General features: G+C 35.7%; 2 protein-coding genes and 1 long non-coding RNA gene across 3 annotated transcripts; 1 reads left to right on the top strand and 2 right to left on the bottom strand.

The window, feature by feature from the left end:
• Positions 1–12328: 12328 nt before the first annotated feature.
• LOC107894062 (uncharacterized) lies at positions 12329–13600 on the top strand. Its single transcript, XR_001683139.2, has 2 exons — positions 12329–12967; positions 13339–13600. It is a non-coding gene; the product is annotated as an uncharacterized lncRNA (long non-coding RNA).
• Positions 13574–15299, bottom strand: LOC107894060 (putative GEM-like protein 8). The gene is made up of 4 exons (XM_016819266.2): positions 14858–15299; positions 14686–14766; positions 14325–14599; positions 13574–14238 (listed from the first exon to the last, which is right to left on the bottom strand). Exons 1-4 carry the CDS (start codon positions 15006–15008, stop codon positions 14035–14037), a joined length of 711 nt encoding a protein of 236 aa, XP_016674755.1. The 5' UTR covers positions 15009–15299; the 3' UTR covers positions 13574–14034.
• Positions 15300–16747: 1448 nt separating this feature from the next.
• On the bottom strand, positions 16748–19007 carry LOC107894063 (putative GEM-like protein 8). Its single transcript, XM_016819267.2, has 4 exons — positions 18296–19007; positions 18126–18206; positions 17767–18041; positions 16748–17678 (listed from the first exon to the last, which is right to left on the bottom strand). Exons 1-4 carry the CDS (start codon positions 18444–18446, stop codon positions 17475–17477), a joined length of 711 nt encoding a protein of 236 aa, XP_016674756.2. The 5' UTR covers positions 18447–19007; the 3' UTR covers positions 16748–17474.
• Positions 19008–20721: the final 1714 nt, after the last annotated feature.

The following is a 20721-nucleotide window of genomic DNA, read 5'->3' on the forward strand; positions in this document are numbered from 1 at the left end:
GGTAACTGAGGATCAAATTAAACTGCGTGCTTTCTTTTTTCCTTAGCAAACTCAGCTAGGGAATGGCTATTTTACTTACCTCCTGGATCTATTACAACTTGGGCTAATCTTTCTCGTTTATTTCTCAACAGGTTTTTTCTAGCATCACGAGCAGCTGAGTTAAGAAGAGAGATCGTTCGAATAAGGCAAAAAGAAGTAGAGTCTCTTTACGACTATTAGGAGCGATTCAAGAAGCTGTGTACAAGCTGTCCACAACACGGTATTACAGAACAATCTCTTCTCCAATATTTTTATGAAGGCTTGAAACCCATATAGATGAACATGGTAGACGTCGCTAGTGGAGGAGCGTTGGTCAACATAACTCCCCAACAAGCAAGAGACTTGATCTTCACGATGGCTGCAAATACTTAGCAATTCTGAGCCAATCCTGAACCCCCTAGAAGGGTTCACTAGCTAAGTAATTCAACCTTAGAAGATAAAGTTGATAGACTTACTAATATTGTGAGTTCTCTTGTTCTAGAAAAAGCCAAACCAGCCCAAGTATGCGGAATATGTGCTACACCTGAACATACAACTGATGCATGTCCCAGCTTGTATGATGATACTATGGCTGACTTAGATGCTCTGGGAAATTTCCTTGGGCCACCATAAAGGCGATACGACCCTTACGCTAACACTTATAACCCAGCATGGAGGGATCACCCTAACTTAAGTTATGGGGCCAATCCACGATATAACCAGCCATACCACAATCGGGTTCCACAACAGCCATGAGATTCATGTAATTCTCTAGAAACTTTGGTCAATAAATTAGCAGCTAATATACTTGATTTTCAACAAAAAATTGAGGCATCTATAAGAGAATTGACCATATCAATTGAGAAAATAAGTTCTCAAGGGAAGCTCCAGTCACAAACAGAACCAAATCCCTAGACAAAACGTGAATGCAGTGAAGCTGTGAACTGGAAAGGTACTGGAACTAATTCCTAGCAAGAATCTTGGCCAAGAAATCACCTAGGAAAATCTTGATAATGACGAATAGGTCTGAGCAAAACCCCCATTTTCGAAAAATTCAACCTCTATTTCTAGGACGATTAAACCAATGTCAAAATGGCAAAGAAGACAAGGAAATCCTCGAAACATTCAGAAATATCGAGATCAATATACCATTCTTAGATGCCATTAGACAAATTTCGCGGTATGCCAAGTTCTTTAAAGAACTCTGCGCCAACAAACGAAAATTAACAGGTAATGAAAAGGTAAGTGTTGGTGAAAATATATCTACAGTATTACAGCAGAAGATACCAGCGAAATGTAAAGATAAGAGCATGTTTGCAATACCATGCAAGATAGGCCATTTGGGAATTAAGAAAGCTATGTTTGATTTAGAGGCCTCAATAAATGTTATGCATTATTCTATATATGAATCACTTAAAGCTTTTTGAAAAAAACAAGTGTTATCATTCAGTTGGCAGATAGGTCCATTGTGCATCCCGAAGGAGTCTTCGAGGACATATTGGTAAAAGTTAATGAACTTATTTTTCCTACAGATTTTTATGTGATAAAAATAAAAGAGGATAGCGCTCCTAGATCTTCAGACCTCTTATTGGGCCGACTTTTCCTTAGTACCGCTAGCACCAAAATTGAAGTTCGAAGTGAAACTCTTACAATTGAATTTGATAGGGAGATGGTGAAGTTCAATGTTTACGATGCTATTAGTTACCCAACCGAAATATTGAGCGTAAACCATGTCGATATAATTGACTCTTTAGTAGAGGAGACTTTGGAGTCCATTTATGAACTGAACTAATAGTTGATGATTATGAATATGTTAATAAGTTATTGTCTCCATCAAACACTAAACTTTTACCTTTCGTTGTGCAGGCTCCAAATTTGGAATTAAAGTCGATTCCTGAACATCTTAAGTATGCATTTTTGGGAAAGGTAATACCCTACCGATTATAGTTTCAAATAAACTCTCTAAGCTCGAAGAAGAACTACAAAATCATAAGAAGGCGATTGGCTGGACCATTGTCAATTTAAAAGGGATAAGCCCTTTGACATGCACATACAGAATCTACTTGGAGGAAAACACTAAACCAAGATGAGAGGCACAAAGACGGTTGAATTCGAATATGATGGAGGTAGTAAAAAAAGAGATAATCAAGTTGCTGGATGCTGACATAATCTACCCCATTTCAGACAGCAGATGGGTAAGTCCTGTACAAATCGTGCCCAAGAAAATGGACGTGACAGTAAAGAAAAATGTTGAAAGAGACTTGGTACCAACTCAAGTGCAAAATGGGTGGCGTGTCTGCATTGATTATAGGAAGTTAAATTCTTACACTAGAAAAGATCATTTCCCTCTTCCTTTTATAGATCAAATGCTTGAGCGATTAGCTGGCAAAACTCACTTTTGTTGTCTTAATGGATACTCAAGTTTCTTCCAAATCCTAGTTGCACTAGAGGACTAGGAAAAGATCACTTTTATGTGCCTATTCGGCACATTTGCGTACAGAAGGATGCCATTTGGACTTTGTAACACACCGGTCACCTTCCAGAGATGCATGATGAGTATATTTTTTGAATATGTGAAAAAAATTATCAAATTTTTCATGGATGATTTTACTGTGTATGGAAATTATTTTGACGAATGCCTAAAAAACCTCACGATAATTTTAAATAGGTGCATAGAATTTAATTTTTTCTTGAATTATGAAAAGTGTCATTTTATGGTAAACAAAGGTTTGATTCTAGGTCATATAGTTTCAGCTAAGGGAATTGAGGTCGATAAGGCCAAAACTGACATTATAAATTCTTTGCCATATCCCTCTACTGTAAAGGAGATATGTTCTTTCCTTGGTCATGCAGGATTTTATAGGCGTTTTATAAAGAACTTCTCCAAAGTAGTTGAACCGTTGTGCGAGTTATTGCAGAAAGATAAGAAATTTGAGTTTGACCCAAAATGTAAGGAGGCATTTGATACACTCAAGCAAAAGTTGGTGTCCACTCCTATAGTATAAGCACTAGATTGGAACTACCCCTTTGAAATTATGTGCAATACAAGCGAACGCAATGTGGGGGTGGTGTTAGGGCAAAAGATAGACAAAGAGCCTCATGTCATTTGTTACGCCTCAAAAACCCTAGATGTTGCACAAAGTAACTACACCACCACAGAAAAAGAACTTTTAGTTGTTGTATTTGCTTTGGATAAATTTTGGTCATATTTATTGGGATCTAAGGTGATTATTTTTTTTGATCATGCAGCTCTCAGGTACTCGATCACAAAGAAGGAAGAAAAACTAAGGCTTATTAAATAGATTTTGCTACTCCAAGACTTTGACATAGAGATTCATGACAAAAAGGGATACGAAAACTTGGCAGCTGACCACTTCAGTAAGCTAAAAATACCAAATGATGACACTCCTATAAAGGATGAGTTCCCTGATGATAACTTATTTTTGACCGAGGCTCATTACCCATAGTATGCGGATATAGTAAATCTCTTAACCACAGGTTCGTTGCCTACTGAGTTAGCACGTTCTGTGAAGGACAAACTTAGGCGGAAAGCTCAATATTACATTTGGGACGACCCATACTTGTGGAAATACTGTTCAGATAAGATAATAAGACGATGTGTTCCAGAAACCAAGGTAACCTCTATCCTTACTTTTTATCATACAGAAGCTTGCGGAGGTCACTTTGGCCCTAAATGGACTGCTCACAAGGTATTGGAGTATGGGCTATATTGGCCCACAATTTTTCGAGAAGCATATAATTTCTGTAAGTCTTGCGATAAATGCCAACACACAGGTAACATCACTAAACGAAATCAAATGCCCTAATCCCCAATTCATGTATGTGAGATTTTTGATGTATGGGGCATTAATTTCATAGGCCCATTTATTTTCTTATTTAGAAACATATATATAATTCTTATAGGAGACTATGTTTCTAAGTGGATAGAAGCAAAGCCTACTAGTAATGATAATGCTAAAATTGTTGTGGAGTTTCTAAAACGAACTATTTTTTTAGGTTTGGCACACTTTGAGGTCTGATCAGTGATCATGGCACCCACTTTTGCAACAAAGTTATGGAGGCACTATTGTCAAAATATGGAGTTCATCATCGTTTAGCGACAACGTACCATCCCCAAACGAATGGCCTAGCAGAGGTTTCGAACAGGGAGATCAAGACTATTTTGGAGAAAACGGTTCGACCCAACCGAAAGGATTGAAGTCTTCGGCTTAATGACGCACTTATTGCTTATCGAACTACGTATAAAGGACCAATTGGCATGACCTCATATCGGCTTATTTTTGGAAAAGCTTGTCATCTTCCAATTGAATTGGAACATAAAGCTTATTGGGTTGTTCGACAATGTAACATGGAGTTAGAACCTGCAGGGAAGGCAAGGAAATTAAACATTCAAGAATTAGAGAAAATTCGTAATGATGCCTACGATAATGCTTGCATTTATAAAGACAAGACAAAATTGTTTCATGATAAGAAAATAGCTCAGAAGCATTTTTCGATAGGACAAAAAGTTTTGCTTTATAACTCCGTATTAAAGCTATTTCCAGGTAAGCTTCAATCTCGATGGCAAGGACATTTTATTGTGACCAAAGTATTTACACATGGTGCGATTGAAATAGAAAGTGAAGAATTAGGAAAGCGGTTCCTAATTAATGGCCAACGGTTGAATCCGTTTTACCAGAATTTTCAAGCCTACACAGTTGAAAAGATTCATCTAAAACCACCATATAACCATTCACGGCGTCGAGCTAACGACGTTAAACAAGTGTTTGTTGGGAGGTAACTCAATGTTTATTTTTTAAATTTTATTAATTTTATTAATTTTATTTATTTTATTTTACTTTATTTTATTTATTTATTAATTTATTTTTGGATAAAATTCTCTTCTTTTGTCTAGGTAAACCGAAGCAACAATAAGGAGAAAAAGAAAGAGGGAAACAAAAAAACCTGCAGCCAAACAGCCTTTAATTATCCTTATTACAGCCAGGAATAGCACGTTCATGCCCCAGAATATCAAAAAAACTATACCCAAACAACCTCTATTCCATCATTATTCCATCCAAGAATAGTGAGTTCCTGCCCTAGACTCCCTAAAACCTGTAGCAAAACACCTCATTTCAGCCATATAAAACCCCAAAACCTAAAATTTTTTTACCAAATTTCCTCATTTCTTTTCTCTTTAACCATCGATACCTCTCCACCCAACCTTCCCATCGCTGATCGCCGCACATCATGGTGATAACCCATAACCGCGCTGTCGCGGAGCTGTCATTCACCGTCAATAGTCGCTGGCACTAATTTTCAGCACCCCAACGCGTTGATTTGGCCGACGGTAAGTCATCCTCATCGCAATCTCTTCTGCATGACTCCTCTCCCCCGCACAACTCCTCTTCCTCCTCCTCTTCATCCTCCTCTCAGCCGCTCATGTCGACCGCGCCACCTTCTCTGCTTCACGCAACACCAGCGCACTCTCCTTCTCCACCACGAGCCATACCGACCCCATTGCTCTCTCCTCTACATGCCACATCACCAATTCTTTGCCTTTCACCACCAACGCAAGCACGAAGTTCGGCATCCGAATCATCGTGACTCCAGCGCCAATGACAGCCAACATGCCCCTTGGCCCAACCAACGTTGTCGAGCACCGATTCCTCCGTCGACTCTGACTCCACCAGTACTAAACAGCATACTCACGCCCGCACCTCTGATATTCACGACGACCAGCAACCGCTGCCCACTCGTGGCTAAACTTACCAATCTCGAGCAAATGTTTTACCGCTCAAGTGCCATTTACACAGTAACTTAGCATTTGATACTACTACCAGCTGAAATAGGTATGATCGTTTATGCCATAAACCACTCGTGCCTTGCAAATGTTTATCATTACCTGTTTTGGATGCTTTGCGTATTGAAACTACTGTTACTACTTATTTTCGCAATATTGGTTGAGTTGGAAATTTTGATATTGCTCATTGTGTCTATTATAAGCTAGTTTTGGAATTCTATTCTACATTTCATTTTCAGCGACACGGTCAAATATCATTGGATACACTTGGTGTTGTCAGATTTCAGTTACTTGATACCATGCATAGTTTGCCCCTTACTGATTTTAATATTGCATTATCTTTTGTGACTGAGGACTATACCATGTCTACTGATTATAAAAATAGTCTATGTACTTTTCCTGTAGATTTTATGGCTGTCGAGGCTTTTGCTTTGTTAACTGATAATGTCGAATCCATGTATAGCCCAAAAATATCAAAGGATTTATGGTTTCGTAACCCTACCTTATGTTACATACACTGTTATTTGGCTTACAATTTTTCAAGCCGTCGAGATGCTCTGGCTACCGTCTCGAAGACGGAATTATTTTTATTATTGTGTATGTATACTAGTCGCCCAGTAAATTTGGGCTATTGGTATGCGCTTCATATCGAACATGTTATAAATACAAAGCGTCCTCTAATTTTAGGCTCATTTATTACACAACTATTATTTTCTCTGCATGGTTCAAATGCTCCTATTTCAGAATTGCATATTGCTTGTTAGGCTGATCCTTTGGATGCTCGATGCCTCGACTCGATGGGACTGCTTCTTCGCACTCTATCTTCCTTCTGTTTTGTTCTTCCAGGCATTCGTTCCGCACCGGCTGAACGAGTCTTTCGACAACAAAATCAGCACGAAGTACCCACTCAAGCCCAACCTTCGATGACCGTTGAGCAACGCTTAGAGCGCATCAAGGCTCGACTCGACACTTTTGTCCAGAAGCTAGCCGAACTCGTTACCATTATGCGCGAATGATAGTAACTACACGAGGAGTTCTTCTAAACTTTTCTTCTGCCTATTTATTTATTTATTCCACATCGATGACTATGTGTTTTAAGTAGGGGGAGGCATTCCTCATTATTTCTGTCATTTTAGATGCTGTTTTTTTTTTGTTGTTGCTGCTGCTTTGATTGTTGCTGCCTATATAATTTTTTTTAAGAATATTTTGCCTCTTTTCATGCCCAAAAATTTGACCACGACTTGTCCACTGTTTGACCCACATGCATGCTTTTTGTCTACTAAGTTAGTTATGATTTTGCCTACATCTCCATTGTTTTATTTCTTTTACGCTGAATAGTTATGATTAATAGAGTTAACCCTATTTTGCTTTTAGTAAATTTGATTAAGTCTAAATGAAAAGAGGACACTTAATACAATTGCATGCTTAAAATATGTTCATGACTATTAAGGTGGTTTCTGAAACTTATTTTTGACACTTGATTGTTGCTCCTAAGTCCTCCAAAATTAAAATTTCGTTTAATAATAATAATGTTTCCGTGCTTATAAGTGAAGCTTAAGATGTGACTAGCTGAGTAACCGGAGTAGGGTGCTTGGGTTGTCATCCTATTTCCCGTCAAAAGGTTGTGTGACGTGTTAGGTAAAACTCTGCTAACCGGAATTAATTTTTAAGGATGTGCTGGGCTGAGTAACCAGGGTGAGGTGCTTGGCTGTCATCTCTCTTTGCGTCAAAAGGTTCGATATGTTCTTAAGAAAAATAAAAATTAAGAGTATGTTGGGCTGAGTAACCGGGGTGGGATGCTTGGCTGTCATCTCTCTTCACGTCAAAAGGTTCAATATATTCTTAAGCAAAAATAAATAAATAAAGAGGTGTATTGATAAAATGTGGGGACTAAAGGTAGAAACAAATAGGGTGTCTTGATAGGTTTGATAAATTACCTAATTTTCATGAATTAATCCAAGTCGATCTTAATTTTTTTGTGTGGTAATTGGAATACTTTTTCAATTTTACTTAAAGCAAGCTAAGGGTTCTCTTTATTTTTCATATGCATTTTGACTAATTTTTATAAAACTTTGGAGTGGTACTTCTTTCATGGCAATTTCTAAACTTCACAGTGGGTAGGAACTATACTTGAAGGCAAGCATGGGCTAAGTAGGGGGAATTTGATAATACTCTAGAACGACATATTTTTTATGCTAATTGCATGTTTATTTTGAGTATGACCCTACTAATTTAAGCTATTTATGGTCTTTTATCTTTTAGGGACTAATTTGGAGGCAAAAGGAAATTTAAGGGCAAAAAGTGCAAATTTGAAGATACAATGGGCCAACATGCGACATAGGGAAAAAGATGGTGTCAAAAATGCAAGTATGGAAGACATAAGGGCAAAAGTGCAAAAGAAGAGATTTTATAGCACAAGACTCTATTTAATGTTTAATTATATTAGGATAATTATTAAGGATTATTATTTAGATTTAATTTTAAAATTTATTTTCATTTATATTTAATTATCTTTAATTATCTTTATTTATTTGTATTTATTTTTTAGAATTTAATTAGGAATAGGCTAGGTTTCTTAGGACTACAATTTTGTCGATTTTTTGCTGTAAACACTCTCTCCCCCACAAATCTAGTCTTTCTGTTCTTTCCATATTTTCTTTCAATAAAAATTCCATTCCCATTATATTTATCCCATTATATTTATTTGTTTTTTTTCCAAAAATCATGAGCCACTAAATCTATCTAGCTGAAAGTTGTCAAAATTTCCCAAAAAGGGTTCTTGAGGCCTAAAATCCATACTTAGCCTTCTCGATGAATATTCATTGCTTCTCCGCATTACGAGGCTGACGCATCCGTCCATGTCCCATAAAAGGTGATTTTTTCAACATGTGCAAAGGCGGCCGCTTTGTATGTTTTGGGAAGGTTGCACAGTTGGCTCGTTAGCTTACTGCGCCAAAGGTTGGCGAGCCCAAGAGATAAAATGGCGTGGGATTCGTCATTGAGAAGTGATGATCTAGCATAAGATGATCCCACAGAAGCGATTGTTGGTTAGAGTCAGGTTCCGCTAAACTGTAAGTCCAAATTCTTGGAGCTGGTGGTCGTAGGCGTCCTCTTCCACTATAACTGGCTTATTCTGTTTGAAAAGGATCACCTAAAAACCGAGGATTTAACCCAAGGCGTATCAAGACAACCGAAGGCTGGAATATCTCTATAAGAACACCTTTTCCTCAACTTTATTTATTTCTATTATTTTTAATTTTCGAAATCCCAATCAGAACTTTTAATTATGTTTTTATTTTATTTTTCCAGATCAAAACTTTTAATTCTATTTTTATTATTATTTCTTTTCCAGGTACGCAGGTTTTCTTGGGCACGATTCTGCCTTGGATTTCGAGGAATAAGCAATTGTGCAAATCCAGTCCCTGAGGATTTCACCCTACTTCCGTTATACTATTATTTTTATTATTTTCAATATTTTATAGGGATAGGATATTTTTTCTACTCTCAACGACCACATCAAAAGAGGAATTGAAGTTTATACAGATGCAGACTAGGCAAGCTCAATAACAGATAGAAGATCTACATCAGGATACTATACATTTGTTTGGGGAAACCTTATGACTTGGCAAAGAAAAAAACAAAATGTTGTAGCAAGATGTAGTGTAGAGGTTGAGTTTAGATCAATGGCTCAAGGAATTTGTGAAATGATGTGGTTAAAATGAATTATGGAAGAGCTGAAGAAACCAATAACTTCACCAATGAAGTTGTACTGTGATAGCAAAGTTGTCATTAGTATTGCTCATAACCCAATCCAACATGACAGAACTAAACATGTTAAGATTGATAGACACTTTATCAATGAGAAGATTGAAGAAAGCCAAGTGTGCATGTCGTTTGTTACTTCAAAATAACAGATTGCTGACATACTCACCAAAGGGCTCTCTAAGACAAGTTTTGATTTCTTGTAAGCAAGTTGCGCATGATTGATATATATGCACCAACTTGAGCTTGGGATATATTTTACAATTATTTAGGTAGATAAATCCTAGAATAAATCATTTGAAATATTCTAGGAATATTTTATTTTATTTTGAATAGTTTATTAAAATAAAGAAATTATTTTCCTTATCTTTTAGTAGTTTATTAGAATAAAAAAATTATTTTACCAATTAAGTTAGGACTATTTTCTCTACTTAAATTCAGTTATTTAATTAATAAAAGAAAAAAAATTTATTAAATACTCTGTTGAACACTTGGGCTGCATTTACTATGTTACTCGAATTCAGGAAACAAAGCAAGAGAGATACGAATATATATCCGTCACAAGTACATTCAATTTTTTACAAGTTTTTCCATGTTTTTCATCATGTTCCTGGCCACCTGCCAAGCTACATACTATCTGAAAAACTGATTGATTTGAAGTATTCTTAGATATGCTACTCATAACATCAAAATATGTCAGGGTTATTTTGTTTTACACTTTTTCCACCATGAAATTTCTGAGCATGGACTGTTGTAACCATTTTTTTTTTGAAAAACGGGAATCGACTTGGATTTGAAAATGAAAACAAAAAACTGGGAGTCGCCACCAACCCTTTTTGATGAGGTGTGGTAGGGTCACCTTAAATTAATCATTTTAATAAAAGTTAAGATTTACTAAAACGATAATTTTTGGTCTACGAAAATCAGAAAATGAGTTCGGGAGTCGGTTACGCACGAGGAAGGATTAGCACCCTCGCAACGCCCAAAATTGGTACCTAGTTGATTAATTAGTGTCTTTGTTGTTGAAAACTTAAAAACTTGAAAGACTTTGAAATACGATCCCTTTTTGCAAAAAATGCTCAAATGTTAAAGACCTTCTTGTCTCGAAGTAATAAAACACCATGTCCAGTAAGTTAGGACACGGCATCTCGAACTTGAGAACAAGCTTGCCTTTATTTAAAAATTCGTGTATTTCGAAAGGATATTCGGTTAGTCAGGGTGAACGAGGAAAATCGAAACCCAGTAAGTTAGGGCACGTCTCCTCGAATTTCCAAACGCTGAATATTGCCTTTACTTGCAAAAATCTTATTTCGAGATAACAAAATGTCATACCCGGTGAGTTAGGGCACAACACCTCGTATCTCCTAGAATAAGCATTTTTCAAAGCTCGTATTGCGATTTAAAAGAGTAGTCTGTTATTTAGGTTAAACGAGAAAAATAGAAACCCAGTAAGTTAGGGCACGATTATCTCGAATTACCAAATACGGAATATCATTTTTATGAAAGAATTATTTTAAGGCATTAAGTAAAAACATAATGTAATTTATAGTAATACATAAAAGCAGATTATGATATTAATAATAACGTATAATAATGAGTGATAATAACGAGTAATTATGAAAAGATGACGTAGAAGCAAGGTTAGTAATACGTAAATATAAACAAATGCGTGAGAAAAATGAAATGATCGAATACATAAGTAAATTAACGAATAAATGAATATAAAGATGGCGAAATAAAATGATAATGATAGCGGTAATAATAATATAAAAGCGCATACATATACGTATCAAGGTACCTACGTAATAATAGAAGTAATAAGAAATATAAAAATATATATACATAACAATAATATTACGATATTAAAAGACACATATGCATGGTATATAAAAATGTACAAGTAATATAATAAAATTACATAGTATATATATACGTTAGAAATAATAAGGATGATACAAATAATGAATGATTTGAGGTTTGAAAGAATTTACAAAGATATAGATAAACAGATGATTAAACGATGATAATGTGAGTAATGATATACATAAGCAAAATAAGTACGTAAAAAATATGTATATTTATATATATCGTTAGTTAGTATAAAAGCAATGGCGTATAGATAATTATATATAAAATGTTAAAAAATAATGATACAATAGTGATGATGATGGAAGGTGTAATAATAATAGTAGCAATACAGAGATAATGATAAAATTAAGAAACATTATATGAATATATATTGAATTTAAATATATGATAATATTGAATCTGTATAATGTGTACATGAAATGGGATAAATACATGTAACTGGTAATACTAACGATATATATAATACACATATATATTAGAAATAATAATGCAAAAGAGAAAAGAAAAATAATTAATAGTACCATATAATACATTAAAAAATGAAGATAAAAATAAAAATAAGTATATAATAATATTAAAAGCATATACATAATATATATATAATATACAAAACAAAATATACGCATAATATATTAAAATATACACATAATGTACATAAAATATACGTATATACATCTTTATATAATACTTAAAAGGAACAAATATATGTAATAATGCTAATACATATATGCGTAGTACAATGTATATACACTAAATGAATATATATATATAACATACAAATACATTAATAAAAAAACAATAATATTAAGCTATTAATAACACGACATAACATATATATATAAATATTAAGCAAGAATGACCATAATGAGATGCTAATAAATAAATATAAATATGATAACAGTAATAAAATATAGTAGTATTAATAATATGAGAATTAAGATAGAATAATGAGAAAAATTAAGAAAAGGGATGAAATTGAATTGAAAATGGGATTTATGGGGCGAATTTAAAAGAAGTAAAAGAAAGGGGGACTGATTTGAACACGCGAGCAAACAGGAGAGCCTAAAGGAGAAAATAATCCAACCTTTCTAAACGACGCCGTTCAAATATTCCTCCTTCAAACGGGCAGAAGACTAAATTAAAACAGAATTAAAATTTCAAAGCTAAATTTAAAAACATGAAAAACCTGATTAAAACAGAAAACATTTCGGAAGGATCGCATAGGAAATTGTCCCAACTATCAAAACGCGCGGACCCTTCTGTGGAACAAGTCGGTTCCGGGTCGGGTAAGGCGAAACGGCGTCGTTTAGGGGCTTATGGATGCCGAGGAAAACGACGTCATTTTGTATTATCTATATAAGTTAAAATCTTGCTTTTTTTTTACCCATTTGTTGTCTGTTTCTAACAAAAATTTAAACTTTTCTTTGCTCTCTCTCTGCAGGTCCAAGTCCTGTCAAGTCCCGGCGAGCTACCACCGCCCTCCGCCGCGTCTCCGTTGCCGGCGACCGCCGTGAGGTAAAAATTTCTCTCTTTTTTTGTGTTTTAAAATGTATTTACTTTTTTATTTCTTCATATTACATATTCATGCATATACGAATGTGAAATGAATAGATTTGGCCATGAAGTAGAAACAAAAAAAGGAAAGAAGAGTCACCTTGGCCCTTCAGTTTTAATTTCTCGGGTTTTTGGGTTTGATCTGATGCAATATTCTTACTTTTGATCTCTGGAGTTGCTGTTTTTTTCTCAAAAAAAGATTGAAACTTTTTTGTATATATATCAAAGATTGCCGAGAGAGTCACAATGGTTTTCTGCTCGGTCTTTTTATATCTATTACATTTTTCTATTTTTGCTTAATATTTGTCTATTCCTTCACTTAATGCTTGCAGGTGCAGAGGCGGTGGAGTAGAGGCCACTTGCTGTCGACGTGATTAGAGGCGATGGGATAGGGTTTCTTAGTTTAGGTTTTTTCTTTTTTTAATTTTGTGTTTGGGCTATGGGTATTTGGGCTGTAATGGACTTGGGTTAATGGGTTTAGTGTGGGTATTTAGGGCCCAAAATTGGGCTTGTACATGGACTATTCTAGTGCTAATGGATGCATCAGAGAATGGATGAGAACAAAAAGGTCAAAAATACTGCCCTACCCATTAATCTGCAGTGTTTAACATTTTCCGTTTTCCAAAGTTGCCTATACAGATATATGTACATACTAATATACTATTCCTACGGCTTATTTAGAGATTAAACAAATGAAAGCCACAAACTTGTGCTTGCAAATAAGCAAATCTTATTTAGGCTAAATCAGAAAATCGGGACCTCTCCTTTGTACAAATGGCAGCTGATACGAGGGGGCTTCTTATTGGTTGCCCTATAGTTGGAGCACCATAACACCAACACCAGCTGATGCAGCAGGATGTTAACGGAGCTGTTTGGCTGATTTTCAGATGAGCTTCCAGCTGCAGCATCTTTTGTTGACCAGTGATCGGCCCTTGGGGTGCTGAAATATCTCCATTGTCGGCACTGGTGATATTGTGGATGATAGATCTCCCCCTATCTTTGCTCATGGAAAAACATTTGTAAGCCACCTAGAAAGTGACTTGTAGTACATCATGTAGTAGTCTTTGGGAGATTGCTTGTTGAAGGTACTTGAAAGCTTTCTGGTAATTAAAGAAACCCATAAACCAGAACTCAAAATCATCCACTGTCACAATTTCCATGTACTTTTGTGCCGGTTTCTTCATGTTTTCACTCTCATTCACTCCCTTTATTTTCTCAAGTGGAATCAAAACCTGCATCAAATTCGATATACAACATGAGAATTGATGGGTGCAAAATTATACAGCGAGAGGGGAAAGTACAGATGGTTTTTACGAACCTTGTAATGAACTCTGAGCAATTCTCCATTAGGAGAAGGGATTTTGATTGATCTATCACTGCAAAAGGCAACCTTTTGACATGAGATAAAAAGTAAACCAGCTATGGGACCTGCTGTTGTTGATAAATGGCATTGGCATGCCTTCAACAACTTCTCTCCTTCTCTAACACTAAACAATTGCTTGAAAATCTTCTCCACCCCTCCTACTTGAAGAATTCTTGCCCCCAAACTCAACTTTCCCTTCACAGTTTCACTGATCTTTGGCCCCACCCTCACTGCAGTTCCAAAAATTACTTCAGTTTTCACATACATACATGCATATATATATATATATAGACTTTTAGAGTGGTTGATTTCATACCATGTTCTCGGACTCCATGTGCGAAAGTATCAGCTTTCTTCCCAATATTGTTTATCCTTTTAAGTACAAAGTTTCTTTTGCCTGCAATTTCCAAAGCTTTGTCATTATTACTAAAAACACATCTTCATTATTTATTTCTAGACACATAACAGATCAAAATGTAGCCACCTACCTTTTCTAAATGTGTTAGACCCTTCAACAGATGATGGCATCAGATACTGACCAGCTGAATCCGGTAAGTATCGTCTGGGCGTTCGCTCAACTCGATACAGTGTTGATTTCATTGGAACTCCAATGACTTGTTCGAGTATCTGGTTCTTCATATTTTTTATGGATGAAATGGAAATATGATCAAGGAAGAGATGTTGTTTTTGGTGATGAGTAATGAATGAATCTTTGGAATTAGGAAATGGTATTTAAAGGGATATAGATATGGTGGTTGAATCTAACTTTTTTGTATGTATGAGTCACCTATTGCTCATCAAAGAAGGATAAAGTTAGAGAGCATAGACTTGTAAAATACAACATTTAAAGAAAAGATGCCTTCTTTTGTGATATCCCCCAACATGTTCAGCAAATAATGTTGATTAGTTGAGACAGCCTTTTGAAATGAGAAAAGATCCCAACAGACATCATGGATTACCCTTTTTTTTCTCATGTTCTGAATGTAAGAGGATGTGGATTTGAAACTTTCTGATGTGGAATTGTAGCTTTTTGATATCTGTTACTGCTTTAATACTAGGATAAGAAAGGAAACGAGTCACCAGACAGACCAAACAAATTGCATGGTGAAAAGTTGTGATAATATGCAGTCAGCCATGTGAGATCAACTTTCATATCCACTTATCATCTTGCTTTTTAAAGAGTTTATAGAGAGCTCAACTAAGTAGGTCTCTCCAATGTTCTTGGGAAATTCTTTCAAGTTCTATTTCAATCTAAATGAGTAAATCTTGATGTTACATGTCATTTTACAATAAAAGGGATTTTGTTTTTTCAACAAAAAGAAATGCAGTTTGGAGATAGAGAAAGGGAAAACAAATGCTAAGATTCGAGTTCCGGACTTTCTGAACACATTTTAAGATTGATTGCATGAAAAATTAGACTAAAGCCAAGTTTTACTTTGGAGTTTAATGCCTAATAGCAATTCATTTTCTTTGCCTTCTTCATGCATTTTTTTTCCATCCATCAGTCAAAGGATCATAGAAATGATAAGCAAACTTAAGGAACTTCTGAATATGACCAAGAGTGTCCATTTATGACCAGAAGAAACCTCTTTTGAAAAGGCAATGAAAATATCAAAATTGGTCAAAGAAAAGAGGCAACCTAACCTAGCAACTGTTAATGTGCTTTTTTTTAGTACTCTTTTCCATCTTCAATTTGTAATCTGAGGTGGAAATGAATGGGCAGTAGTAGGCCATGCAGATAAAAGATTTGCCTCAACTAGCTTTCCAATGCCCCAAAATCAGTCATTAAACTATGGATAATAAAGCTTTTGCTTAACATAAAAGAAAACACAAGGAAGTGAAGGAATCAAAAGGCTTGTTTTTGTCAAACATAAAAAAATAGACCATAGGATGACTTCGTTATTTTTAATCCTTGTTGCAGAAACAACTGCAACATCATGGCCACATGAGGCCCCCTCCCCACATGGCATGATGGCAAGTGTCCAAATCTTCAATTGAGTTCAACAAAGTTTTGGTCCATAGGGTGGCAAAGAAGTTGGTAATATGAGATTCGTCTTTTTCGTCATTGTCAGGACTTTAAGAGTTCACTACAGTACTTCATTCTCCCACAAATATTGATGCAAAAAATCATTGGCAGAAAATGCTTATATATTTTTTTGAAGAATTCATTACACCTATTATGTGTATAAGAATTGTGTGCATACATATATGAGATCATAGCCACCTTCAAAGTCTGTGGCATAACATAATTAAGTTCAACTTCTTAGCAAATCAACCTCATATAATGATATATTTACTTCAAGAACCAACAACAGACCCTTAATAATTTAACACTTCATTCTTGGGCTGCATTTACTATGTTACTCGGATTCAGGCAACAAAGCAAGAGTAGATATGAATATATATCCGTCACAAGTACATTTTTTACAAGTTTTTCCATTCTATTTCATCATGTTCCCGGCCACCTGCCAAGCTACCTACTAACTGAAAAACCGATTGATTTGAAGTGTTCTTAGATATGCTGCTCATAACAGCAAAATATGTCAGGGTTCTTTTGTTTTACACTTTTTCCACCATGAAATTTCTGAGCATGGACTATTCTAGTGCTAATGGATGCATCAGAGAATAGATGAGAACAAAAAGGTCAAAAATACTGCCCTACCCATTAATCTGCAATATTTAACATTTTCCGTTTTCCAAAGTTGCCTATACAGATATATGTACATACTAATATACTATTCCTATGGCTTATTTAGAGATAAAACAAATGAAAGCCACAAACTTGTGCTTGCAAATAAGCAAATCTTATTTAGGCTAAATCAGAAAATCGGTAACTCTCCTTTGTACAAATGGCAGCTGATACGAGGGGGCTTCTTATTGGTTGCCCTATAGTTGGAGCACCATACACACCAACACCAGCTGGTCCAGCAGGATGTTAACGGAGCTGTTTGGCTGCTTTTTCAGATGAGCTTCCAGCTGCAGCATCTTTTGTTGACCAGTGATCGGCCCTTGGGGTGCTGAAATATCTCCATTATCGGCACTGGTGATATTGTGGATGATAGATCTCCCCCTATCTTTGCTCATGGAAAAACATTTGTAAGCCACCTAGAAAGTGACTTGTAGTACATCATGTAGTAGTCTTTGGGAGATTGCTTGTTGAAGGTACTTGAAAGCTTTCTGGTAATTAAAGAAACCCATAAACCAGAACTCAAAATCATCCACTGTCACAATTTCCATGTACTTTTGTGCCGGTTTCTTCATGTTTTCACTCTCATTCACTCCCTTTATTTTCTCAAGTGGAATCAAAACCTGCATCAAATTCGATATACAACAACATGAGAATTGATGGGTGCAAAATTATACAGTGAGAGGGAAAAAAACGATGGTATATATGCACCTTGTAATGAACTCTGAGCAATTCTCCATTAGGAGAAGGGATTTTGATTGATCTATCACTGCAAAAGGCAACCTTTTGACATGAGATAAAAAGTAAACCAGCTATGGGACCTGCTGTTGTTGATAAATGGCATTGGCATGTCTTCAACAGCTTCTCTCCTTCTCTAACACTAAACAATTGCTTGAAAATCTTCTCCACCCCTCCTACTTGAAGAATTCTTGCCCCCAAACTCAACTTTCCCTTCACAGTTTCACTGATCTTTGGCCCCACCCTCACTGCAGTTCCAAAAATTACTTCAGTTTTCACATGCATACCTGCATATATATATAATTAGACTTTTAGAGTGGTTGATTTCGTACCATGTTCTCGGACTCCATGTGCGAAAGTATCAGCTTTCTTCCCAATATTGTTTATCCTTTTAAGTACAAAGTTTCTTTTGCCTGCAATTTCCAATGCTTTGTCATTAGTACTAAAAACACATCTTCATTATGAATTTCTAGACACAACAGATTAAAATGTAGCCACCTACCTTTTCTAAATGTGTTAGACCCTTCAACAGATGATGGAATCCGATACTGACCAGCAGAATCCGGTAAGTATCGTCTCGGCGTTCGCTCAACTCGATACAGTGTTGATTTCATTGGAACTCCAATGACTTGTTCGAGTATTTGGTTCTTCATTTTTTTATGAATGAAATGGAAAGATGATCAAAGGAAGAGAAGTTATTTTTGGTGATGGTTGAGGAATGAATCTTTGGAATTGGGAAATGGTATTTAAAGGGATATAGTTATGGTGGTTGAATCTAACCTTTTTGCTTGCATGAGTCACCTATTGCTCATCAAAGAAGAATAAAGGTAGAGAGCATAAACTAATAAAGGCTGATTAGTGGAGATATCCGTTTAAAATGAGAGTAGATCCTAATGACATCATGGGTTGCCTCTTTTTCTCTTGATCTGAATGTAAGAGGATGTGGATTTGAAGCTTTCTGAGGTGGCATTGTAGCTTTTTGATGTGTGGAAATGCTGTAATACTAAGATAAGAGAGATAGTCACCTCAATGACCAAACATATTGCATGGTGAAAAAGACTTGATAATATGCAGTTAGACATGTCAGCTGTGTGAGATCAACTGCCATCCACTACGTAAAAAACAGGATATAAGAAGCTCAACGAGTAGCTCTATCCAATGTTATTGGGAATTCTTCTAGTGAAAGATTTCAAGAGAGCTTTGAATAAAATTGTACTTCTCTTATTAACTAAAGAATTGAACTTAAATAGAGAAAAAAAAGTCCTAATCCTAATTGGGAAAATAGTTCCCTTATTCTAATAAACTACTAAAACATAAAAAGAAAATAGTTCCCTTATTTTAGTAAACTACTAAAAGATAAAATAAAAATATTTCTAGAATATGAATAAAACTTATCTATCCAAATAAGATTTATCTACCTAAATAAATTTAAAATATATACATATTTCAACACCCTCCCTTAAGTTGGTGCATATATATCAATCATGCCCAACTTGCTTACAAGAAAATCAAAGCTTGTCTTAGAGAGTCCTTTGGTGATTATGTCAGCAATCTGTTGTTTTGAAGGAACAAACGGCATGCACACTTGGCCTTCTTCAATCTTTTCCTTGATAAAGTGTCTATCAATCTCAACATGTTTAGTTCTGTCATGTTGGACTGGGTTGTGAGCAATGCTAATGGCAGCTTTGCTATCACAGTACAACTTCATTGGTGAAGTTATTGGTTTCCTCAGCTCTTCCATAATTCTTTTTAACCAAACAATTTCACAAATTCCTTGAGCCATTGATCTAAACTTAGCCTCTGCACTACTTCTTGCTACAACAGTTTGTTTTTTGCTTCGCCAAGTCACAAGGTTTCCCCAAACAAATGTACAGTATCCTAATGTAGATCTTCTGTCTGTTATTGAGCCTGCCCAATCTGCATCTGTATAAGCTTTAATTCCTCTTTGTTCGGATTTCTTGAAGAATAAGCCCTTTCCCGGTGAACTCTTCAAGTATCTTAGAATTCGAAACACTGCTTCTTCATGTTCCTCCATTGGGGAGTGCATAAATTGACTCACTAAGCTTACTGCAAAAGCTATGTCTGGCCTTGTATGTGATAAGTAAATTAACTTACCAACTAATCTTTGGTACTGCCCTTTATCAACTAATCGACCTTCTTTATTTTCAAATTTTACATTTGGATCAATTGGTGTGTCCGCTGGGCGGCAACCACTCATCCCAGCCTCTTTTAAAAGATCAATCACATATTTTTTCTGAGAGACCACGAGACCCTTCTTTGATCGAGCAACTTTCATTCCAAGAAAGTATTTCAAATGACCCAAGTCTTTGATCTCAAACTCCAATGCTAGATGCTCCTTGAGACGTCTTATTTCATCCACATCATCTCCTGTAAGAATGATATCATCGACATAAACTATAATAACAGCTATTCTACCTTTTTGTGAATGTCGATAGAACATTGTGTGATCAGTTTGCCCTTGTGAGTAACCTTGTTTTTTAACAACTTGAGTGAATCGTTCAAACCAAGCTCGAGGAGACTGCTTCAGACCGTATAAAGATTTCTTGAGTTTACATACTCGAGTTCCAAATTTTTCTTCAAAACTTGGAGGAGGATCCATGTAAACTTCTTCTTCAAGTTTTCCATTTAGGAAAGCATTCTTCACATCTAGTTGCTGTAAAGACCAATCAAGATTAACAGCAATTGATAAAAGAACTCTGACGGAATTTAATTTGGCCACTAGAGCAAATGTTTCAAGATAATCTATCCCGTATGTTTGAGTGTATCCTTTTGCTACCAACCGGGCTTTGTATCTATCTAAAGATCCATCTGGTTTGAATTTGGTTGTGAACACCCATTTACAGCCCACTGTTTTTTTCCCTACAGGTAATTCCATTGTTTCCCATGTACCTGTTTTTTCAAGAGCAC

Source organism: Gossypium hirsutum, chromosome A13, assembly GCF_007990345.1.
Source record: "Gossypium hirsutum isolate 1008001.06 chromosome A13, Gossypium_hirsutum_v2.1, whole genome shotgun sequence".
NCBI lineage: Eukaryota > Viridiplantae > Streptophyta > Magnoliopsida > Malvales > Malvaceae > Gossypium > Gossypium hirsutum.

Coding starts and splice junctions, on each gene's coding strand:
- LOC107894063 (XM_016819267.2), bottom strand. CDS start 18,446: ATGAAGAACCAAATACTCGAACAAGTCATTGGAGTTCCAATGAAATCA. Junction 18,207..18,295: donor GTCTAACACATTTAGAAAAG/GTAGGTGGCTAC, acceptor TGGAAATTGCAG/GCAAAAGAAACTTTGTACTT. Junction 18,042..18,125: donor ACATGGAGTCCGAGAACATG/GTACGAAATCAA, acceptor TTGGAACTGCAG/TGAGGGTGGGGCCAAAGATC.
- LOC107894060 (XM_016819266.2), bottom strand. CDS start 15,008: ATGAAGAACCAGATACTCGAACAAGTCATTGGAGTTCCAATGAAATCA. Junction 14,600..14,685: donor ACATGGAGTCCGAGAACATG/GTATGAAATCAA, acceptor TTGGAACTGCAG/TGAGGGTGGGGCCAAAGATC. Junction 14,239..14,324: donor TGCTCAGAGTTCATTACAAG/GTTCGTAAAAAC, acceptor AATTTGATGCAG/GTTTTGATTCCACTTGAGAA.